The sequence below is a fragment of the Phodopus roborovskii genome, unplaced genomic scaffold (assembly GCF_943737965.1).
Source record: "Phodopus roborovskii unplaced genomic scaffold, PHOROB, whole genome shotgun sequence".
NCBI lineage: Eukaryota > Metazoa > Chordata > Mammalia > Rodentia > Cricetidae > Phodopus > Phodopus roborovskii.
In genome coordinates, this window is record NW_026126407.1 from 21,230,722 (window position 1) to 21,255,388 (window position 24,667).

The 24,667-nt window shown below is 47.6% G+C and overlaps 1 protein-coding gene across 1 annotated transcript in view; it reads left to right on the plus strand.

The window, feature by feature from the left end:
- Snap47 (synaptosome associated protein 47) overlaps positions 1 to 15,130 on the plus strand; it is a 29,551-nt gene extending 14,421 nt beyond the window's left edge. Inside the window, exons 3-4 of the mRNA XM_051180554.1 lie at positions 1,137 to 1,261; positions 14,607 to 15,130. Of these exons, the coding sequence (XP_051036511.1) occupies positions 1,137 to 1,261; positions 14,607 to 14,753 (272 nt within the window). The 3' untranslated portion in view covers positions 14,754 to 15,130. The remainder of the gene's footprint in view (positions 1 to 1,136; positions 1,262 to 14,606) is intronic.
- The last annotated feature ends 9,537 nt before the right edge of the window (positions 15,131 to 24,667 follow it).

Here is a 24,667-nt window from a genome sequence, read left to right on the forward strand (position 1 = left end):
TCCTGTGGGCCTGTCCTCGCCCTGCTTGCCTTTCTCCTGAGGGTGTGGCCAGTTCTTAGCTACTCCTGCCTCTCTCTTAGGAGGCTTGCCTTTCAGACATTTGGAAGCAATACAGAGCGAAGGGAACTCTGCTGTGCTGGAAGCCCCCCGGTGTCTTTCCTGGGGAAGACAGGCATGTCTCAGTGACTGATCATTTTGGTTCTTGCTCTCAGCACAGTGAGTGCTCCCCTAGCTGTGCCTCTGTTCCTCTCTTTTTCTGGTGTGTAGCAGTGAGCTGCAGGCTGCTCTACCCTATCTAGCTAAGAGATATGTAAAAGCCATGGGAGGGGCTGCTTGTCGGACTCTGTGCTCTTACTGTTTTTGTCCCAGCCTAGTAAACACACTTGGCTGCTGCTCTGCATCCATGGTGCCCCTGTTGCAGGAAGAGCAAAGATCAGGCTTCAGTCGAAGACCTTATCTGGGCTAGGAAGTTCTGGATTTGTGGCTGGAGTAGTTCTCTAAATAAAGAACAGGTGGCCCATGGCAGCCTCCAGGAGCCACACTGTATTACACCAGTTACACTGTACTGCCAGCTGTCCTGTGTTGGGTGCAGGCACACAGGTGTGTGTTGATCTGCGAGCTGCAGGGCTACCCAGTGAGCTGAGCCTGCCTGACCACAGAATGGGTAGCTCTGACTCACTAAGACTGGAGCAGGGCAGGTTTGTACATGGAGCTCCACTTGGCTCCAATAGCTGGCCATTTCCTGTGCTCTCTGGAACCGCAGTGTTCTGTGGAATAGCTCAACCGTCCCCACATTTCCTGGTGATATGTTTCACCAGGGTTCAACGGTTCTTGTGTTTTATATGCCACATCTTTAAGAATTGCACACTTGTGGATTAAAAGACCCTTCTCTCAAGAGATACTTACAGAATTGACCCTGTGTGTTTACAGTGTTGCAAACTCACCTTGATGTGGGGCTTTCAGCTTAGTAGAGGCCCAGGCACCAAGGCCCATCCATACCCACATGGACACTCGGACATGCTCCTTGGGCCAAAGCCTGTGGCAGTCTTAAATGCTCCTCTGTGAGCTGCTGAATGCTTGTGTGTGGTTTGCGCCTTCCGAAAGTTTTCACCACTGACCTCAGCTTTCCGTTCCAGCATCCAGACTGATGGGCTGCGCTACACACCGAGAGCTGCCCGCAGGAGGCCAGGAAGGCGAGCAGCTGCAGCTGCAGAGGAACTGGCCGCTACTCTCTGAGGGCGAAGCCCAGGAGTTGACACAGGTAGGGAGGGCCCACTGCCTCAGTGGGCCAGTTCAACGTCTCTGTCCTCACTACCTTTGCATCATCCCTCTCCTGCCTGAAGATAGATTACATATGCCTTTCACTAAAACAATGGTTCTCAACCTGTGGGTCTCAACCCCTTTGCAGGGGGTGGGGGTGAGGGGTTTGAATGACCCTTTCACAAGGATCATCTAAGACCACTGGAAAACACAAGATACACATATTACAATTCATAACAGTAGCAAAATTACAGTTATGAAGTAGCAATAAAATAATGTATGGCTGGGGGGGTCACCCCAGCATGAGGAACTGTATTAAAGGGTTGCAGCATTAGCAAGGTTGAGAACCACTGCTCTAAAAGGAGCTGCTTGGTCCCAGGCTTTGCTATGTTTTTGTAGTTGGAGAAAGGACAAGAAAGCTGCCCATCCCAACTCTTTAATTTCATGGCATACAAACTCACAGTGTTAATATGCTATAAACACCCTCTGCACATGCAATTGTACCCGTCGCCACATCTACCCATTGTATATGTATGTGTATTGTATGTGTATGTATTACATGTGTGCTGTGCCTGTTCTGTGCAGTATGTGTATACTCTGCTTACATGTGATTTTGCAGTATGCATGTGCTCTATGTACATGTGTTATAAGGTATGTATATACTGTATGCTCTGTGCTCAGCATGAACACGTTTTCCTCTACATGTATGTACTTTTAAGATTAAATTAGCTTGCTCAGATCTCTTATGTTCAACGTTAGATTCTGAAAGAAGTTTTCTACTTTTCCTCAGAAGATTGAAATTTAAATACTCAACACATTTACTTGACATTTACCTCTTCAGTGTCCCTGGACAGTGTGCTTGCCTCTTCTTCTGGTTTTTGAAGAAGTACCTCATCAGAGTGTCATTTTATGTGCAGATATTTCAGTCTCCATCCTTAGAAGATAGAAGTACTTGTAGGATATGATAGCTTTTCTCTGTAGTCATAGCAACCCTGGAGGTTTAGGAAGACTGCCACAGGTTCAAGGCCAGCCTGGATTGAAGAGAGAGGCTCTCTAAATCAAAACAACAAAAAGCAACAGCCAGATAAGTCAGGAGGATGAGGCAGTAGGATCATGAGTTGCATGCATTTATACATACATACAAGCATGCATAAATAAATGTAGTCCTATTCTTAATTTAGAAAATGAAGAGCAGGAGTCAAGGAGACAGTTTAGAAATTAAGAGTACTTGCTCTTCTTGTAGAGGCCTGAACTTGGTTTCCAGCAACCACATGGTGTCTCATAACCATCTATAGTGTGCCCCTCTGGTCTCTGTGGGTACTACATGCACATAGTGCATATACACACATATAGACAAAAGAGTCATACACACGAAGTAAAACTAAATAAATCTTTTTAAAATAAACATGATTAAAATGCCGAGTCAGTGTTCACATTGCCCTGGACCTGCCATTGAGGCCTGCCTGTTCTAACCAGGACCTGCAGCCACATTCAGAAATGGTAACAGCTCTGCCCCTTATCTGAGGGAGTTGCTGATAAAAACAGGGTTCTGTTGTGGGGCCATGCCTGTCTGTTTGCATTAGGAGATGAATATGAACAGTCATTCGGTAAACCTGTTTTTTAAAAGTGAGTTCTCAATTTATATGTCTGCATAGGCACTAACTTCTTTGAGCTCAGCAGTTTCCTCTTTGGGAGCCATCCCTTCTGTGAGGTACGTTAAACATAGACCCCCTGCTACCTTTTCTTCATGGGCTTGTGTCTATGTTTAAGCATGACCCACGCACACTGCCAGCTGTGACCAGCATCTTCTGCAGGCCACTAGTCATACTGTCTTCAAGACCTTCTGGGTGTGGTCTTACTCATATAGGATTTTGAGAAAGCCCAGTGGGTCAACGCCCACTTCTCTGAGCTCCTCTGAGCAGCCTCCTGAGAGCTTGGACAAGAGAGCTTTGGCCTCAGGAGGTTGTGTCTAAGGGTGCCTGGTACCCACTTTTATGACATCATCTGAGTCCTACAGTTGTGTTTAGGCAATTTTACTTGGTTGCAATGATGGTCATGTAGTCTGAGAGGCACCTTCTGTTTGTGAGCATCAGATCTCTGTCAGTCTTCATCCCAAAGTTGAGGTTCAGAGGGAAAGATGTCAGGATGAACACAGCACAGGCCAAGAATGGGGCAGGGCTCCACAGTGCCTGTCTATGGCAGCACCTAGAGGTCCTGGAGGGATCCATATTGGCAACAGTAGATACTGAGTGTAGAGGTCTTAGTCTTGGGACACTGAGATCAGTGGGGCTGGAATGGGGTCTATGATGCCAGACTGAACCTGAGGGAATGGGCAGGTGGGGGCTCTGTACTGGTCAGGGGGTGCAGCCTAGCTTTACATGAAATGGTCTTTTGAAGGTAAAACACATGTTTCATATTTAGAGAGGAATTCCTGGCTGTACAGTTGAAGCTCAAGCACAAGTAGGAATGAGTTAAATTCTGGGGAAAACAAAAATGCAAGAAATCCTCCTCCATCCAGCTGTGGTTTTGGTTGCAGATGCTATTAAAGCCATTATGTTGAGATGTGTCCTGGTGATTTAAATTGCAGTTGGGGATGCTAATGGGGAGGTGGCCAGGATTACACAGGGTGGGAGTGGGCCGAGTGGGTACGCAATCTGTGGCTACCAGCTGCCGCGTCACTGCGGCTAGGGGAGAAAGAGCCCAGGAGGCCAGAAGGAAACCAATCCCCTGGTAGATTTGGCAAAACTCCTCAACTGACAACTGGCATAGTGTGCTCCTCCACAGAACTGTGGCTGCACTTGGTTCAGGGGATCTGCAGGGCCACACGTTGTTGGTGGTAAAGGGTTGACGATAAAACAGGAAATGGAGACTGCTCTCCCAAAGCTAGGCTTGCAGGGTCCGTACAAGGCTTCTTCCTATCTCTGCTTCTGTGCCCTGACCTGAGCCAGGAGGTTCTTCCTGCTTTCCCTTTTACTGGGAAGCTACCAGTGGGGATCAGAGTGATCAGATCTGGTGGATTGTGGGCAGAAAGATAGCTGCTCCTAACAACAGACTGCAGCAGAGAAAGAATACTCCTATTTGCAAGATCTAGTGTCGTGCCCAGAAGATGTGGTGGGGCTCCTCACACCGGGCAGCTGAGGTCTGCACAGCACGTTGGTCTCGCAGCTTGACGTTTATCTTTAGAGTCCCCCATGCTCCCTAGATGCAGTCCACGTGTACCTGTACCTGCCCAGATACTTAACTGTAGCTTTCTGGAAACAATTTTGTGGCTCTCTATTGGCTATCTAACCCACTTGAAGAAATTTGTGGGCCAGTGAGATGGCTCAGTGGGTAAAGGCCCTTGCCACCAAGCCTGATGACCTAAGTTTGATCCTTCGGACCTACATGGTGGAAGGAAAAAGCTAAGTCTCACAAGTTATTCTATGCCAGACATGGTAGTACGTGTTTGTAATCCCCAGAAAATCAGGGAGAAGAAGCAGGGGAATCTCTGTGAGACTGGGGACAATCTAATGTACACAGGCCAGCCAGGGCTACACAGTGAGACCCTGTCTCACAACAAACAAAACAAAAATGATAAAGTAGCCAACTGTCCTCTGACCACCACATGCATGTATGCATACACACACAAAAAATCAATAAATATAATTTTAAAATTTAAAGAAATTCATGTCTGCTATCTCTGCCTTTTCATTCCTTTTGAGCAAATATGGGACATGGCTCATCATCTTCAGTATCCATCACCTCAGCCTGTTTTTGAAGACCTGACACACACCTGGAGGCCAGGCACACCTTTCCTCTGCCTCCTGTCCACCTTATCTTTTGAAATAAGTTCTCTAACCTGACGCCTGGTTTTGACCAGACTTCACTAGCCATTGAGCCCCGGAATCCATTTGTCTGCCTCACAGTTCTAGGATTATGGTGACACATCTCAGTGCACAACTTTTATGTAGGTGCTGGGATCTGATCTCAGGCCTGGCCCTCATGCCTGCTTAGTTAGCACCTTTCCACTGAGCCGTCTTGTCAACCCACAACTAACATTTTAATATAGTGTGCAAGTGACAACAGCCAAATGAGGAAACAGAGAGCTAGAGCAGAGAGGGAGAGAGGGCCCCAAGCATAGTTTGTCATCCTCTCTCGGGAGTTGGCCTGCTACCCTCCAGCACATTTGTGTCACCAACCAGGGTCTTCATCAAGTCTTTATTGGGGTTACATTGCAGGTCATGCTTGATTCACCAGTCTCAGACCTGAACCTAACACCTAACCCCGATTCTCTGAAAGGTCACACTGGGATCAGGTGGCCACCACCCCCACCCTCTAGTCACACACAGCCAGTCTTTGCATTGTCATAAACTCAGGTGTGGGCCTGGGTCTCGTTGGTTACAAAGACAGACATTTCCATTACTTGGTAAGTCTCAAAAATCGAGATGCTTCCAGGACCCAGGAACAAAGGCTAGTCAAATCTTGGGTTGCTCGGCATTTGTTTGTTTGGAGACAAGGTCTCTTACTCTATAACTCAAGCTAGCCTAGAACTTACAGTGTTGCCAAGTTGGCTTCAAATTCTTGACAGTATTCCAATTTCCCCTTCCCAGGTATATCATCATACCCAACTTTCAAGTTCCTCATGATACAATAAAAGTACAAAGAATTCAAATTATATTATCCCCTCGCTTTGGTATTTGAGGCATGGTCTCACTACATAGCCCTGGCTAGCCTTGAACTCACAGAGATCCATCTGCCTCTGTCTTCCAAGGCTGAGACTAAAGGGCATGCCCCATCTCACCTATCTTACCTGTTATACATGTTTCTGTTTTGTTGTTGTTGTTATTGTTCCTGTTTGTTTTTAAAGAACACATTGCCAAAAACAAGGCCCTGATGACTTACCCTGCTTTTCTTTTAGAGTTCTACCTTTTACATCTTAAGTCGTTGATCCATTTGAGTTCATTTTTGCACGTGGAATGAGATGGCTACGAAATTGCTAATGAACTATTTTCCCACTTTGACTTCTCTTGAAGCCCTGTCAAAAGTCTGTTAGCCACAGAAGTATAGGATTGGAAATTCCCACCCTTTTTCTTTATTCTGGTCTACTGGTCAGTGTCTTGATTACTATAGCTCCATAATAAGCTCTGAAATTGCTAAGTGTGTCTTACTTCTGTTATTTATTTTTAGTTTTTGAACCAAGGTTTCATATAGTCCAGGCTGCCATCACACTCATTATGTAGCTGATGCTGGCCTTGAACTCCTGAGACTCAGATCTCCCAAGTGTTGGGGTTACACGTGTGTACCACACTCCCAGCTCTGTGTGTAGAATTGCTTTGGTTCTTCTAGGCTTGCATTTTTACTGTGCCCACACTGGCTCTGTGTCACTTTGGGAGGTTCTGTGGCCAGGACAGCCTGAAGCCTTCTGGCCCGGCACCTAGGGACTCTTTCTGTTTGTTTTAGTCTCCAACTTCAGTCAGCAAAACTCCATTTCCGGTGCACCTGTCCCATCTTTTGCTAGGCTGCTGTCATTCTCTGGGATGCTGTGATAGGCAGAATAATTTTCTCAGCTCCCTTTTCCAGTCCTTTGCGGCTGCTGTAGAGAGCTGCAGGTTTTTGCCATGTGGTCCTGTGTTGAGTTCGTTGCTGGAACCTGTTCACTTTTATAAATAAGTCTTAGGTTTTCTGCCCTCACATAACACCCTCCGCACCCAGGAGTCGTTTCAGCGCTGCCTTCCCAAGACTGTTACATTTTTTCCCTTTCTTGCTTCACTATGAACATTTTATTTTCATTTTATGTATGAATGTTTGCCCACGTATGTCTCTGGTACCATGTGCATGCCCAATTCTCTCAGAGGCCAGTAGAGGGCATCAGGTCCCCTGGAACTGGAGTTTTACACAGTTGTGAGCCAACCTGTGAGTTCTGGGAATTGAACCCAGGTCCTCTGGAAGAGAACAGTCCATGCTCTTAACCACTGATCTTCTCCAGCTCCCTTTGGTCACTATTTTGACCTCCAGGATGTGGGTGCCTTGTTGGTAGGGGCTATGTGCTATTCATGAACCGTGTTGTCCTCTTGAAGAAGGTCCTCTATTCTGATGAATCAGGAGGGCATGTCAGATTTTGTTGATATCCTTCCTTTGTCAGTGGAAGGTCTTTCCAGTTGTCCTACTAATGTGGTAAGCCATTGATTTCCTTACCTCAGATCCCCTGTACTCTGTGATCTGCCCCATGTGGGTTCAGCTTGTTTCCTGTATTTTTATTTTCATTAGTCTCTAAAAATTTACTAATTTGGTTGTTTCAGAGCTGCTGTTTAATTTGTATATATCTATGAATGTTATGGATGTCCAAATTTCTACTTTAATTCCACTGCGGTCGGAGAAGAAACTTATTATTTCAGTCACTGTACATTTAATGAGATTCGTTCCCTGGCATATGATGTATGCTGGAGAAAGTCACTGAAGCATGGGATATTCTGCTTCACTCCTAAAATCCTGGGAATCTAAAAGTGAAATATTTTCCCATGTCAATGATCCCTCTGCTGGCCAGTAGCCACAGCCACTAGAGTACTTTCAGGGTGGAGCTGGTTACAGGAAAACAAGGGCAAACTGGAATGTGAAGACCTTCAGCCTTAACCTCAGAAGGGCTAAAGGTTGAGTGAATCACCAATGGCCAGTAGCTTAATTACCCACCCCCATATAATGAAACCTCCATAAGACCCCTAGTGACATTTTCAGACATCTTCCCGACAGCTGAACAATTGGAGGCTCCTAAGGGTGGGTGCCCCACCCTGAACCCATACCTGGCCTCCTGCAACTCTTTGTCTGTATCCCTGGTAATTATCCTCATGATGAACCAGACAATGTAAGTTAGTATTCTCTAAGTTCTGAACTGCTTGAGCAAACTAGTACAGGCCAAAGAGGAGTTGTAGAAACCCTGACGTAACTGCTGGTCATCAGGAAGGGTGACACAGCTGATCATCAGGAGAGGACTTACATCTGGCACTGAAGTGTGGACATAGTAGGGTCAGAGCCCCCAAGCTGGGATCTGACACTCTCCAGGCAGTAGATGTCAGAAGCTAAACTGAGTTGGAGGACACATTGCTGAGGAACTGACTGCTTGCTGGTGAGGAAGGTCCGCGGGCTCTTAGTGTTAAAAGGGTGTTGTTAGTACAGTGAGGCCGCGCTTGCCCTCCCCCCATATTCTTAGGCTGGGATATTAGGTGGAGTGTTGGTTATAGTTCACTGAAGCCCTGCATTTCCTTACGTGGTCTCTCTAGACAGACTCTTCAACATTGCACCCTTTTAATTAACTTGTCATAGTAGGTAACAAGTATGGAGTCGCTTTGGTCTTGGCTGGGAAGCAGGTCTTGGGTTTCGATGCCATTGAATCATGTCAGATGAATAAGAGATGAACAAGATTAGGGACTGTCTGTGTGCAGCGTGAAGGCAGCACATGCTGAGATGGGGAGGTGTAGTTACTGCATCCTTGCCATATAACTCATTATGTCAAGTATTATGATTGTCATTATCCCTTGTCATGCAGCAGGGTTGTACCTGAAGGTTTGGATAAAAGCAGGTCCTTGTGAAGCTATGAGAGGCACTCAGATTGCTAAGAATCTGGGGAGCCATCCCTCAGTACATCTTCCCCGTGTCTCCTGTTTTATGTAGTGAAGATTCATCTTTCTGCAAACATTTGACTCACTTGGACGTCACCTATGACTGAGTTGTGTAGCAGTGGTCTGGGCCAGCCTTGGGCCTGTGTACTCAAGCATCACAGCTGGCCCTCAAGTGAGAACAGCTATTTGTCACTGGCAGCTGGCCCCCAGAAGCAGTTCAAGGCCCCACAGATCCCTGAAGATCTGAGCTCAGCTACTCTGCTGTCTCTATGTCACCTCAGAAGTGGCACAAGCAAGCCCATGCATACCATGGTATGAGGGAGACTATGAGACCAGAGCCTCACACCCACCCTCCCTGCCAGCCCCAGACCACCAGGAGCCCCTAGGAATGCAGCCACTGGGACATGAGACTAGGGTGGTCTGTGAGCTTTGCGTGTGATGGATTGCAGCAGAGCATGCTCCTGCAGCCCCTAGGGCTTCACTGTTGGGAAAGCCAACTTTCCCCTCTTTACCTTCTCCACAGCATGTTAATGGCTCAACTGGAAGAACCGTTCAGAGTTGTAGACAGCTTGATTTATCCCAGCTCTGGTCTTAAATGGTTGCTAATTTTTCACTGTAGGAAAATTCACAGTTTCTGGGTGAGTCAGTGTAAGAAGAGTTGAGAGCAGACAGCCTAGCTCATACTAACTGTAGGTGCTCATGTTCATGGCCTAGATCCTGGGGTCATATGACAGGGTGGAGCAGAGCATCTTTTCTGAGACTCTATGTGAAGATAGCAACCAGTGTACTACAACACATGCGGGCACACAGAGTGTATCCCAAGCTAGGCTTTTGACAGCACAGCCCTACATCACAAAACCAAGATCCCTTGGGAGTGTGTGTGTGTGTGTGTGTGTGTGTGTGTGTGTGTGTGTGTGTATGGGCACATCTAAGTGGTGGTGCATCTAAATGGCCTCAGTCAGCTATGGTTCCATAATATGGCGTCTTTAAGGACCTTGTAGAGCTGGCAAGGAGGTTGAGGTCTCTCTATATTTGCTCTTCTGGTGTGCCTGGTATGACATTGCTGCCACCGGGACTGTTGGTGTTGTTGGTGTGCTTGTCTCAAGTCCAGGCAGCTTTGTGCAGTTAGACCACTCATCACATACCACTGAGCTATGAGCTCTTGTCCAGAGCAGACTTTCAAGACCAGCATGGTTAGAGAGCCCTCCTCAAGGATTCCCTGGACATGGCCCCTTGCAAAGTGGCATTTGTACATGTCCTAGGGACACAGCTGTGTGGGGAGGGGAGGGTGGGGGGGTGCTTGTCTGCTTCCTTCCCTGATCTTATATGTCCCTCTCTACTTCCTTCCTGGTTCCTGCCTGAGTCACCTGAACTATTCCCTTCTCCTGCCAGACACTGAGAGGAGCTGATGTGACTCAGGGACAGTGGCACTTGCTGCTGATTGTTGTGTTACATCCATGCCTTCCCTGAGAGAAGAGCCTTCAGTTTCCCAGGCCTTCCTCGACACATGCCTGCACATGTTTACGTGCCTTGCCTGGCCAGCATGGGTTGTACATTTTCAGTTAGGTAGGTTACTGTGTTGTTTGCTGCATATCAGGGTCTTGTGGGAACATCCATTTGAGCTTGGTCTTTGACTCACAGCCAGAGAGGGCTCATCAAGGGGCCCCTGGGTATGTCAGAGGCTGGCAGCATTATGCGATGATGACTAGACAGCTTGTCATCCTGGGCCACAGAGGGAACAACTGTTTTTAAGGTTTGGCCAGACTTCATGAGCTCCATTCTTTCCATCCCCTGTTATATGGAATGTGCATGGTGCTATTTAATTACTTCAATCCCTCTCTTAAAGAAAAAAGGCTACCAATATTCTAGAGGTATTAATGCTTGGAAGGTTAGCTCTGTGATTTTCTTTGTCTGCAGACCTAGTAGCTGTTGGATGTCTTTTCAGTATGGGCAGGATTAATTAATTCCGAGTGCATTTTGGCAGACAGGCCAAGGGGTCTTAGCTGGCTATTTGGAATGAGTTCTATTTTTAAGACTTAAATAAATGGCGAGACTTTTTCCAAATCAAAGGTTAAATAGCAACCAGCCTTTATTTTGATAATTTGTACAATAAAATGCTGAAACTTGGATAGGCAATTGGCTGTTTGGGTCACAGACTGTTGTTATACGTATATATTCTTTGACTGTTAAGCAAAGGCGACAGAATACACAGTCTCGCCCTTTTTTTTTTTTTCCTTTAGAGAAGATCTCATGTAGTTTAGGCTGGTCTAGTGAAAATGTTCTTGAAATTCTGGTCTTCCAACTTTCACCTCCCAAGTGCTGAGATTACAGGCAGACTGCACCACCACACCCAGTTTATGTAATTCTAGGGGCTCAGCTTCGTCCTCAGCCCACACATAGTCTTTCTTTTGCTACAGTTTGGCTGTACACAAGAAAGAGGCAATTGACTTAGCTTTTCAGGAAGATGACAATGGAAATGTTAAGTCTCACGGACTCTGTCATAGAGGTGGTCTTTGTGGGCACAAGGTCCTGTGGCCCCTTGATCCTATTTCATGTAGCTAGCATTCATGTTTGTCCTGGCTGAGATATTTGTTAAGCCTAACATTCGCACTGACGTACAGGACTTCTGTATCGTGTGTCTTATACTTAACCAGTCATGACTTTCCTTCGTTTACTTTTTGAAGTATATGTTGGATGCATTCACATTTCAGTCCTCAGTGTGTGGTCATTTAAGAATGTATTGTTTCTTACCGGACTGCAGCTTTACGGCCACTCTAGGCTGTGTGCACTGCTTAGGTTCTGCAGCTCAGCATCCATGACAGGACAGTGCCTCCTCCAGGCCCAGATGAGATCCATGCTTTGTTTTCAGGGACATGTGATTTCTCACAGTGCCCTGGTACTGTGACTGAGTCATCCCCCTGTGGCAGTTAATGACAAGGTAGTGGTTATGTCTCTTGTAAGCTGGCTCAGAACCCCAGAACTCATGGCCAGTGCTCAGCTTTTCTGGACCTTATTTAAAAAAGAGTTTGAGATTAAAACATACATACATACATACATACATACACACACACACACACACACACACACACACACACACCACTGCCACCACCACCACAACAAAAATAGTTCCTAAAATTAGGTTCTGTGAGTTGCATGGTGGGGAGTGTGGGGGGGTGTACTTTAGCCGTGTATTTTTATAGTTTTCATGCAAGCATGTGGATGTAGTAATAAAAATCCAGCTCACGTGGGCTGAACATCCCTTTGCTGAAGCACTCAGGACCATACTGGTTTTGGATTATTTAGGGTTTTGAAGTATTTCTCAGACATCAGATAGCTTCAGGCGGGGACCCAGCCTAAACATGAAATTCACTTGTTGGTGTGTACCTTTGACACATACCTAAAGATGATCTCAGACAATAGCTGCTGTGTGCCTACATATTGGAGATTTTGTTTTATTTTTGCTATTTTGAGATAGGATTACAGGTGTGCCCCTCCATGCCTGATTAGTGTGCCTGAATTTTGATGTGGCCTATCCTGTGACAGAGAGTCTCAGATTTAGGAATGGGGGGGAGGTGAGGGGGAAGATGCTAACTTATCACGGCTAATGTGATGAATAATGATATGAGTCATAGACAGCTTTCATTTTCTTCTTCAGTTCTCTTCTTCCCTACAAGCACCATTCTTAGACACAGACAAGACAAACAACTGCATCTACTAAGTGAGCCAGTGGCGGAGGGGCTTCAGGACCCAAGCATGCCTGGTTGGGAGCTGTTGCACCCAGGGTTTCAGCCAAGTCATAGTCTAAAACATTTCTTTCAGACCGTGGCATGCATTCCTTGAGGACAGGGGTGCTGGCTGAGAATTGCATCACCAGCACATCGCAGGGTATTTACACCCTTTGGAAAGGCACGTGTTTTTATGGGACCCATGTGTGCACAGACCAAGAGACTGTAGAGAAGCATGGCCAGGAGTTGTGTATGGCCTGACTGTGGGAGGCTGGGAGGTCTTGTCAGATGACATAAGTGACAGGCAAGTCTGTGGCACCAGGCAGGTGAGAGAGGAGTATTGGCCAGAGAGAGGGGTGGGACACGGTGTTAGGGGACTCATGTCCTTGTTTTACTTTGTTGTCTGGTGTCCACTGCGTGAGGTCACAAGTATAGGCGATGGAAAAGACCTACTGTATGATGTCATTGCCTATCTCCAGGGCTCACTGACCCCACTCACTGTATGTTTTCCAGAGCTCTAGCCAGCTTCTGGGGGAACAGATCTAGAACTGCTGGCAGCATGCTCTGTCTTGTGATGGCAGTGTCCATGGGGACATGGGCTGTCTCACTTTCGTCATTGTCTCCTGCAACCTTTGGAGTAGACTGTCTTTAGAGGAGCTCCTGAGACCTATTGGTGTCCCCAGCACAAGCCTTTGCGGTTTGCAGTTTATTGTGTGGACGGCTTATGTGACTCTAGCTGTTGGGAAAGAACTTAGGCCTTACTGACCTGTCTTCTCTTGCTTGTGGTGTATGTTGTTAGTCAGATGCATAGCTCTTGGCCAGGTCCCCAAGCTGATGGAAATGCCAGCCTATGAGCAAGGGTGCCTTTGTGAACTAGAACTGAGCACACACTGAGTGTGTGACCCCGGACACCAGCTAGGTGCTGATAGAGCAGTTTGGGCCACCTGAGGTGTGTGGTAGCTCTGCCAGACACTCATAGGACACTTTCATGTGTGTCATCAGGTAGGAGTCAGGGAAGATCTTGGGATATAATACAGTCACTAGATAGGCTTTGAGGGCCTCTGAAGTCCCCACTCAGCCCATCCCTGCCATGAGCAGTTATGGGAGACAGTGATTGTGACCAAGATGTCCTGCTGACTCAGGTTTGTTCCTCAGTTTCTCTTCCTTGGCCACTGTGATGAGGCTCTTCCTGGAAGAAGGTGTTCACGGTCATCACAAGCAGTGGGCACTGTTTTCTCTTAGTATGTTTTCCCTTTTGCTATCAGCTTGGAAATACTAGCTGCTTAACCCAGCTTCATGAGAATGTAGTTAGAGCAACTGCAGTGTGAAGAGCTCAGAACTTAATAAAATAAAACTGCCTGAAGTATGACATGCGTCAGAGATGTGAGTGTGGGCAGCTAAGGGGAGATGGGCCTCCCCAACCTGTCTGGCCTGCAGTGGTCCGTTACTTTCATTAGTGGCCTGTGAACACACATACCTGTTCTCGGACCCTCAGTGTGCTCTGCATAACCCACCCGAGGTCAGAATGGCCAGCCTTGTATTTTTGAAGTGGCCTTGTGTCGTGTAGCCTATTAAATTATAGGCATTTGTCACCTAATGATGAGGATGCATTTTAAGAGGAGTCTTGTGAGGGGACCTCAACATCACCAACATCTGGTGAGTTGCACAGGTCTGAATGCTTGGACCCCTTGCTGGTATGAGAATTGTGAGTACAGGCACTGCTGTACTAAGCTCAAGGCTCACTCCAGTATCTGTCTGACAGCATGAGCCATGTAGCCTAGTCATTCTGTTAGCCCGATTCAGAATGGTTTCACTCAGCACCTCCCAGGGATGGTCATGTACACTTCCTGGTGATAGACAGCTACATCCTAGGACCAAGGGGTCAAGCCTAGTGCTGAAGCCAAGTCCAGGCACAATCTCTGTAGGCTGTGTCCTCCTGGCTCAGAAAACCGTGTCCCTCTGGTTACAGCAGGCTTTTGCTATTACAAAAGGGTGGGGAAGTTAATGCTTGTGATTTGCCTTCTCCCAGATCCTGAGCAAGCTGAAGGGACTGGCACTGGACACTGAGGCAGAGCTCGAGCGCCAGGATGAGACTCTGGATGGCATCACCGTAGCCGTGGACCAAGCAACCCTGACTGTGGACAAGCATAACCGGCGTATGAGAAAGCTGATGTAATAGGGCCAGTCTCAGAACAGCCAGCCCTGGCACGGCTGTCCTGATTCTGCTTTCCTTAGCCCTGTGTCCTTTGCACTGGAACTTGGGAAGCCATTTTTGGTGCTGTGGACCATGAGACCCTACCTGGGAACTGTGCCTTCCTAGGAAGGGCCACCAAGAGGAGCCACGGCATGCATGAATGTGATGTGTTTTCTAGGTGCCCTTAGCATGTGGGCCAAGTCCAGTTCAAGAAAGGATGGCCATCACAGTATAGCTATCCTTCCTGTCCTCACCTTTGTGCTGCTGTTGTGAGGCCATGACCCACGTTACCTTGCACAAATCACATCATATTGTCATCTTTTCACTGTTTTTGCCAAACATAAAGAATGTCAGTCATTCTGAGGTCTAACTTTGCCATTCACTTGCTACAGGCATTGGTTCCCCTTAAGATGCTGCTGTAGCCCCTGCCACCTTATTTCTGGTCATCAGTTAGAGTTCTGTAGAAGAAAATTAGTAGCCTCTATGTGTGTATTATAAAAGAGGGTTTATTAGATTGTTTACATCATAGAGGCTGGGTCCAACAATAGCCATGTGCACACTAGAGAAACAGGGAACATTGTAGCTGCCCAGGCCAAGAATCTGGACCCCTCAGCAGCCCCAGTGCTGAAGGTCTGGAAGTTTGTAGACTCACTGGTATTGGTTCAGCATTAAAAGGTCAAGGATAATGGATGCTGGTGTCAGCGGAGGGTAGCGGCAGCCATGCACTCTCTGAGAGAGAAGGCCTGCACACTTGGCACACATTGCTTCCTCCACACTCATTTGGGCTGCCCACAGTCAGGGCAACCCCCTTTCCCTAATCACTGTCCCTCTGGAGCACATACCCCCCTCCCCTAGACACACAGGCATGTCTCACAACTCCTAGACATCTCTAATCTAGTAAACTAATGCCCAAGGCCTGTCATTCTACTGACCTTGCCCTGCCAGATAGCTTGTGTGGTGACTGGCTGAAGTCACAAATGCAGCCCATCCCCAGCACAATGTCTCCACAGCAGATGCCTCAGTTTCTACCTGAAACAAAAACAGTGCTGATTTCCAAGAGTTCTGACCCAGACTATTCAGAAATGTAGCTAAGTGCTGTCTTGATGTTTTCCTTTGCTTAATCTTGTGTATTTTCAGTGCAGGCTCTCACTTTACTGGCCCCTTCATAAGAACCACAGAACCACTAGGACTCACTCGTGGACTTGTTTATTTGTGTGTGCACGTGTCGGGGGCCGAGGGTGTCTGTGGGTTGTGGGGTTTTTTTGTTTGTTTTTTTGGAGACAGGTTCTTGATCTAGTCCAAGCTGGCCTCAGACTTCCAGCATTCCTCCTGCCTCAGCCTTCCAAGTGCTAGGATTATCGATGTGTGTCCCATCACCTAGCCCCCCTTGTGTATTTATTTAGTGGTTATAAGGTCACTGGTGCATGGGGATGTCTGTCTGCAGTGTGTAGTGATCAGATCAGGCGGGCACCATTTCCACCTAGGCATTCCTTGCTTCTGCATGTTGTGTGAGAGGCTCTGTGCTCTCCCTTTTCCATGGACATAGTGATCAGCTTGGCACTGTAGTCTCCCTGACTACACTGTCTGGAGCACCTGTACTTCAGTTCCCATCATCCATGCTTCCTCCGTCTACTCTCCCTCTCCTTCCACTCAGTGCTCCTCTGGGGCCTTGAGCATCCAGCACTTGTCCTTCTGTGCCTGGCTCATTTCATAAAGCAGCCTGTCCTCCCGGTTTATCTATGTTGCTGTAAATGATGGGACTTCATTCTTTTTCATCACCAAGTACTGATGTGTATCTATAGTTTACGGTGTGTGTTCCTGTTAGTGCTAAGACTTGTACATGTTATGCAAGTGCTTCTCAAACATTCATCCGTAGCCCTTGGCTCTTTGAGACTAGGTCTCACTGTGTATCCCTAGCTGGCTTGTCCCTGAGATTTTCCCACCTCTGTCTTGAGTGTCTTGAGTGTTGGGTTTACAGGCCTGTGCCCCACACCCAGCACTGGCTACCTTTTCTTTATCCATTCATGCCATAAGACTTCACCCATGTGGAAGCCAGAAAAACTAATTTCATAGAAGCAAAGAATAGAATAGTAATTACTAGAGGCAGCATGTAAGAGGCGTGGGCAGGGAAGTAGGTACAGAATTAAAGTCAGACAAGCAGTACACTATGGTATTCTATTTATTAGAGGGACTAGAGTGAGCAATGGGCATGTTTCAGAACAGCTGGAAAAGAGTTCTCACCTGAGAACTGATGGGTGCCTAGGGATATGATCTGACAGTTAGTGGGTTAGTGGTTAAGAACACTGGCTGTTCTTGCAGAGGACCTGCGTTTGATTCCCAGCACCCATGTTATGGATAGCATCCTTTTCACCTTCAGTAGCCTGAGAGACTTCTGGCACTATGAAAACTAGCTAGCAAGGAAGAATTTTTCTGATCAGTTCCAGATTTGTTTATGTCCTTCAACCAAAGTGTGTGGTGTTTCCAGCAGTAGGGTCTTACCATCTAGTTATGATGGGCAGCTGTCCTAATTTCCTTTCTGTTGTGATAAAAATGCCCTGGCAAAAAGCAGTTTATGGGAGAAGAGGTTTGTTTTAAACTCACACACGGTTCCAGGTCAGGGTCCCATCATTTTAAGGAATCCACACCGGAGGAGCTTGAAGCAGCTAGTCACACTACATCCACAGGCGAGCAGAGAGAAACGAGAAGGTCCGTGCTTATTGTTCAGGTGGCTCTCCATGCTCTGACAAAGCCCAGGGCCCAGCCTGTGAAATGGTGCTGCCCTTGTTCAGGGTAGGTCTGCCCATCTTACCTTCCAGCATACTCACAAGGCAGCGTGAACTAGGCAATCCTTCATGAGATTCTACCCCTCAAGGTGATCCTAGGTTGTATCCACTTAACAATTAAAGGAACAGTAGCCACTTCTCTGGCTACCAGACCGTTGTCAGTCCCTCATTCTCTTCTCGACACAGCCTGTAGCTCCACACTCACAGTCCCATAGGCCCTCCAGCTGTACCTCCTGGGATTGCTTTCTCAAGTGGGGATGCCAGGCCCAAGTGAACACATTCCCTGTCTCAGAATCGGCTCATTCCAAACCTTGATTACATCTGCAGAGGTTTACCAAAACCTCCTTAATGTTTGCTCAGATAACTGAGAAAGTTGTGTGTACGGCAGGCTTGAAATACTACGGCATCTAAGAATATGCCTTTCTTTTCCCTTCATCCACAAAACCATATCTGGCCCTTACTTCTGACCCAGTGAAATCTGGAAATTAGTATTTATTGTCAACTTGATATAACCTAGAGTCACCTGGGAAGAGGGACCCTCATTTGAAGAATTGCCTCGATCAAATTGGTGTGTGGCCGTGTCTGTAAGGGATTATTTTTGACTGTGATATGGGAAGGCCCAGCCAAATGTGGGCATCATCACACCTATCATGGTGATCTTGGGCTATATAAGAAATGTAGCTGCCCATGAGCCTAAGAACAAGCCAGCAAGCAGTACTTATCCATGGCTTCTGATTCGAGTCCCCTCAATAATGGGTGGTGAGCTGGAAATGCAAACCAATAAGCCTTTCCTCCCCAAGTTGATTTTGATCCGAGTGTTTAATCACAGCTACAGACAGGAAACTAGGACAGAAATTCAACATTCACCCTCTACTTGTCCTGTCTCTATGCCCTTCACTCCAAGCTGCCAGACTTTCTGCTGATCAAACATTCTCAAAAACCTCCTAAGCCTGGGGAGCATAGCCTGACTCTCCATCCTTGGTGCCTGTGCTGCATCTTCGTGGGGCTCCGGAAGTTACTTCTATCTCTGAGCTTTCATTTCCATGTTGATAATGTGCAGCTATCCCTGTTTCCCACGTACAGTGATGGAGTGCAGCATCCCAGCCAGGTAAGACCCTAGGCCCAGCTCCGGTGTATGTAGCCTCCAACTCCCTGCAGTTCCTCATGCTGTCCTCCCTGTCCTTATCTGAATAGGAGCACCAACTGTCAGCTCCTGTTCCTGCCGACGTCCAGGAGCTCCAGGTCCATGTAATCTGACTGAGACAGAAAGGACACCAGTGATGCTATGGAAAGAGACTGCTCCCTCATTGTCTTCAGTCCTTCCCACAAGATAGCCAGCGCCTGTGACCCCCATGGGCACCTCTCACCATGAGCATCTCAGCAGAGTAATGGCAGGTTGGCAGCCAGCTTAGAAACCCAGGGAGGGCCTGGGTGAGACAGTCACAGTGGCTGCCACACCCGGGAAGTGGGGGGAGCAGTTTTTGTTCTTGCTCTGTTGACTTATAGTAGAAGGGCTGGGTGCAGGCACAGCCCATTGGAGGAGCTGTCGGGATTTGTTCCACATGTGAGGTGTGTTTTTGATTTAATGGTTTATATCGTGGTGGATGGTGTTTACAGCAGTGAAGTCAGTGAGAGATGAAAGCACTATGAGCCCAGAAATCTTGCTTGGCACACAGGCTGGTCTGAGAGAGGATACCGTGTCTGCTTGACGGTCATGGGTATAGGTCGCCTGAGGGGCATAGCAGTACGGGGGAGGGAAAAAATGAGAGATGGGGTGGGGGCGGGATGGGAGTTGGGCTCTTTGATCTCACTGCTCTCCACCTTGGAACCCCTCACCCCTCCCCGCGTGCAGGGATCAGGACTTGGCTGGTCACTAGCTCCAGTTCTACACTGTGCCATGGATCTAGTACTCCTGGCCATGGCGTAAGTCAACAAGCACCTCATCCCAGGGAAGAGGGACAGGAGCCCAAGGGAGGAGGAACAAATCAAGGCATAAAATCAGGTCTTCAGTTCTGTCTGGGAGAAGGAAAGTGGCTAGAGAAAGGGAATACTACCTACCCTAGGGTATGTCCAGCTGAACCGAAAGTGTGTGTGTGGGGGGGGGGTGTGTGGGTGTCTTGGCATGATTTGGTAGAGTTGGCCCCATGCCCACACATGCACAGGGTATGTGTTATAAGAATCCAGTGGATGCCTGAACCTCACACAGTATCTGGCTTGACTACTTTTCTTTTGTCTATGGTTTTATAAGCTAAAATTCAGCCATGGCAATAAATTAAAAATAGCTAGCTGAGCAAGGTGGCACACATTTGTAATTTCTGAACTTAGGAGGCTGAAGCAGGAGGATTGCTAAGAGTTTATGGTCACCCCACCCCCACCCCTGCCAAACACCCTTACCTAGATTGTTGTAAGTGCTGCAACCTGTTTTTTTTTTTAAATAATGGTTTATTTATTTTATGTGCATAGGTGTTTTGCCTACATGTATATCTGTGTGAAGGTGTCGGATCCCCTGGAGGTAGGTAGTTGTAGACTGTCATGTAGATGCCAGGAACACAGCCCCTACAACCTAGTTTTTAACTTGTTTATTGCACAGTGAATTTCAGCTTTTCACCTGAAGGAAGTACTTTTGTGGCTAGTCTTTGTTGTGTAGTGACAATTGATCCGATCATGGAGATGGCTACTGGTCACAACACTGCCCAGAGGGTGTGTCAATTCAGACAGGAACGGGGGGGGGGGGTGTCAGGGATTTTTTATTAATGTCTTTAGATTGTGGTTGCCTAAAGTCAGACATCAGACCTGGGTGAGGGAACTGGCCTGGGTGACAGCAGTTCTGCACCCATGTGCGTTGGTGAGTACTCAGGCAGATAGATGCTCTGGTAGGTGGGTGGACTGACTGCACCCTGGACCAGGGCTCTACCTCTCAGCAAAAGCAGATGTTCATCTCTGGATCCCTATGGCAGCGTGCAGCCTGAACAAATAAAGGAATGACCACAGGTTCAGAAGAAAGAGGGGCAGCATTGCCTTTCCCAGCTTTTCAAAGGAGACGCTTCCAAGACAAGACTCTTTAGATTTGGAATCATACCTCCTAAGAAGCTTAATTCTTTCCTTATGTCTGGAGCCTGATAAAAACAGGCTCCTTTGAACACAGTCCCATGGTGCTACGTGTATGACGGGAAAAAGTGCCCAGAAAAAGTTCCCAGGGTCGTTTGTGGGCAGTGCCTGTGAATGCGCTGGTGCAGCCCTCGCCCAGGCAGGATTGGGCAGTGGGAGGGGGGGCAGGGACAGAGAGAGGGTAACACCCTCAAGCCCTCATGGTGGAAGAGGCCATTGAGGGGTGAAGGAAGGGCACTTGTGAAGGTGGGGAGCAGGCTGTGCAGGGGAGGGGTGCATAGACTAGAGGAAGGGCTCCTAGGAAACAGAACCTGGGTAGGGGTGGGGAGATAAGGGTCCATGGCCAGGAGTAATCAGAGGAAGTGGGGAGTTTGGGTCCTGGTGATTAGTGGGGCGGGATGGGGGAGGCTAGGGAATGTGATGTCAAAGGGATGGGGCCCTGGGTAGGAGGGTATGACAAAGGTTGGAATAGTGAGGAGATGGAGCTGAGACAGGGGAAAGGTGCAGCTGCAGACTGGTCTGGCAGTGAAGGTCTAAGCAGCTGTTTCCAACTGTGGAGGGGAGGGAGTTGGCAGCATCAAGTGGAGAAGCAGAGGGCAGGCAGCACTGGTACTGTTGGTGGAGTAAGGTAAAGAAGGCATATCTCTTTACAAAGCCCAGGCTGAGATCTGGAGACAACTCCTCTGGCTCTTGCTGCCTATCCCCATGGAGTCTGAGAATGAGCGCAGGTATGTCCCAGCCCTCTGGTCATCAGAGTTAGGCCAACCCAGGACAGTCAGCCATGCAAGGATTCCTCCCCAACAGCTGCTCTGGGGTCACTGCGGAAAGGTCACTGGTCACAGCCAGTGTCAAGGCATCAAGGGCAAGTCTGTGCCTGAGGAAGGGGGACATAGGCTCCTTTTTCCAGGAACTCGGTTCTCCAAGGTGTGCAGTAGAGTGTTTGTGTTCTCAGATGTGTGTGTCCGGGTGTGTCTTCCTGTGGGTGTACGCAGATATGCAGATTGGCGGTGTTATCCTGTGTGTGTTCTCAGGCATGTGAGCTAGGCTGTGCGTACCTGCCTCTCAGGTGTGTGCTGGGGTGTGTTATCCTGTGTGTGTTATCAAGCGTGTGTACTTGCTTGTGTTTATCTATTCATGTTCTTTAGGTGTATACCAGGGTGTGGGTGTTCTAACATTTGCACTGTGTGCTTTTGGGTGGGAGGTGCACACGTGTGTTGAGTGTGAGGATCTGCATATACTGTGTCAGTGGGCACTGCCTGCTTCCACCTCTGGTGAGGGAATCCTCGGGTTTGCTTTGACATAGTTTCCTAAACACTGGCTTGCACTTCCTGGGGACTTTGGCACTAAATAATGACAGTCCTTGGCCACCCAGGACTAGTTTCCCCAAATCTTACCTTCAAGGAACCCTGTAATTCAGTTGGGAGCAGATACAGACAGTGAGGGTGTCTACCTGCACTGACCACAGGACAGTTCCAGACACCTCAGTCCCAGGGCCACCCAACCCGCTGCCCCACCTCCATCTCCTAGAAGGTTCTAAATGGTCAGAGTGGATGTCTGTCTGAAGCCTAGCCTTGGAAGGTCCTGACCAGGTTCTGATAGTCTTCCCAGTGGGTCCTCATACCCACTTCTCATACCAGTCTCCACCTCTGGGCTCAGCTGGGCTTTGTACCGTCCAGGGATTATGCAATGTGCTATCTGTACCAGTAGGAGAGGGAACCTCCCCCCTCTGCCTGTTCTCCAGAACTCTCCTGGATGGACATCCCCCTCACACTCTGCCCCAGGAAGGAGGCCCAACCGCCCTTGGGATGTTCACTATAGACTCAGCCAGCCGGTGGTTCTCTGGTACCCAGAGTCCTATAGGAGAGCAAAGATACTCTTAACCACTGAGTCATCTCTCTAGCTGGAGAATTGGTTATTGTTGGGATAAGTATCAGACAGTTTCTTGGAGTCCAAGACAAGGGGGGACTGCCTGAACACACATGGACGAACTTAGGAGTGAGGAGAGCCTGCTCCTGGGGTTCCTCCCTCTCAACAGGCTTCAGTGTCTCTGGTCCTGGCCCTGGCCCTCTGTGCCCAGAGCCTTCATAGACTGGCCTCGGACCCTCTGAGTGCAGGTCAGCCTTGAATTCTGCTCTCCAGCAGCCCTGCTTCACCCTGCTATGTTGTGGGTTTCAGACATTCACCACCATGGCTGGTTTCTTGTTGCCTTTTATTAATTTTCATTAAACATATAAGCAGTTGTATTTTGGGCTGTTTTTGTTTTTGCCATATTTTCTTTCTCTTGAGTTCTGAGTCATTTAAACTAAAGTCTATCCTGTCATTTTTTTAAAAAAGGGCTTGCTATGTAGCTCAGGGTAACCTTGAACTCTGAGCAATCTTCCCACCTCTGCCTTTTGAATAATGAAATTATAGATATGCATTGCTGTGCCAGGCTCAGTCAAGCTTTCAAAACAGCAGTGAATTTTCTGTGTACACTGGGCATGGTAGTGGACACCTAACTAACTAAATGCTTCTGTACTTAGGAGGTAAAGACCAGGCAACCAGGGCTTAAAGGCCAGCCTGGGCTACATGATGAGTCTGAGGACAGCCTGGGATACCTGGAATCTTTTTTCAAAGTCCCCAAAAGATTTATTTAAATGTTATTACATTTATTTATTTATATTGGACACACAGAGAGAGGTGGAGGGAGGGAGAATATGAACATGAATTGAGGCTACAGGACAATTTTGGGAATCAGTTCTCTCCTTCTACCATGTGTGTTCTGGGACTCGAACTCATGTCAACACTATAGGCAGGTACCTTTACCCACTGAGTCATTTCACAGGTCTCGAAAAACAAGAAACAGCCATGCAATGGTGGCACAGACCTTTGATCCCAGCACTCAGAGACAGAAGTAAGAGGATGATATCTGAGTTCGAGGCCAACCTTGTCTACAGAGTGAGTTCCAGGACAGCCAAGCTGTCACACAGAGAAACTCTGTCTCAAAACAAAACAAAAACCAACACACAAGAAACAGAGGAGGAGAAAGATGAGAAGGAGAAGAATTTACTACCTAGCCAATAGAATGCATTGTAGCTGAGACTCTTAATCTCAAATTTCACATTTCTGTGGGGGTTGAAGCCAATTCATCGTTGCCGTCACTGCCTTTATAAACGTTATGCATCGAGGTTTACAGGAACACGCGCATATGGATTTCATTTGTTTCCTTGCTGTAAGTCTGAAATCCCCGACCTCCATTGCTGGCCTTTTTTTCCCTGATGGGGTTCACATACAAACCTCAGTTTACTGCCGTGGGCTTTAAGCACCACCTTCAGTTTTCTCTGAGAAGTGTTCTCACATGTCAAGTCTCCTCCAGAACCCATCTTGTATGTGTCATACCTTGGGTCACATTTCTCCTGTGAGAGGAAGGGACGTGGGGCTGAGCAAGAGTTTTCCTGTTTTGGTCTGGTTTTGTTGGTTGTCTTTTGACACAGGGTCTCACTGTGTTGTCAGGTTGGCCTTGAACTCATAATGATCCTCCTGCCCAAGCCTCCCAAGTGCTAGGATTAAGACATCAGCTCTGTGCCTTACCCTATGTGGTTTTGAAATCTACATAAAGGAAGAAAGAACCCCTTGGACCTGCAGCCTTGGAGTTTGTGCTGGGACTGAGCCAAATCCAAGAGCTAAGATGAGCTTGCAGGTCTGGGTTTGAACCATGAAGCAAAGTGACATTCTCAAACATAGGTATCCCTACCATCAAGTCTTCCAAAAGCCAAAATTCAGAAACATCAAAATTACAAAAATAGAATTCTGATAAAAATTCAAAATCTTGAAATTGTTCATTAAACACTTTTATTAATAATTACTGTTACACATGCAGCATTATTATTGTTATTATTATTATTATTACAATATTTGTTGGGGGGGTATTAGTGTCATTCCTATCGGGAGCTCAGACAACCTGCAGGAATAAGGTCACCTTCCACCATGTGGGTCCCAGGGATTGAACTCAGGCTGTCAGATTTG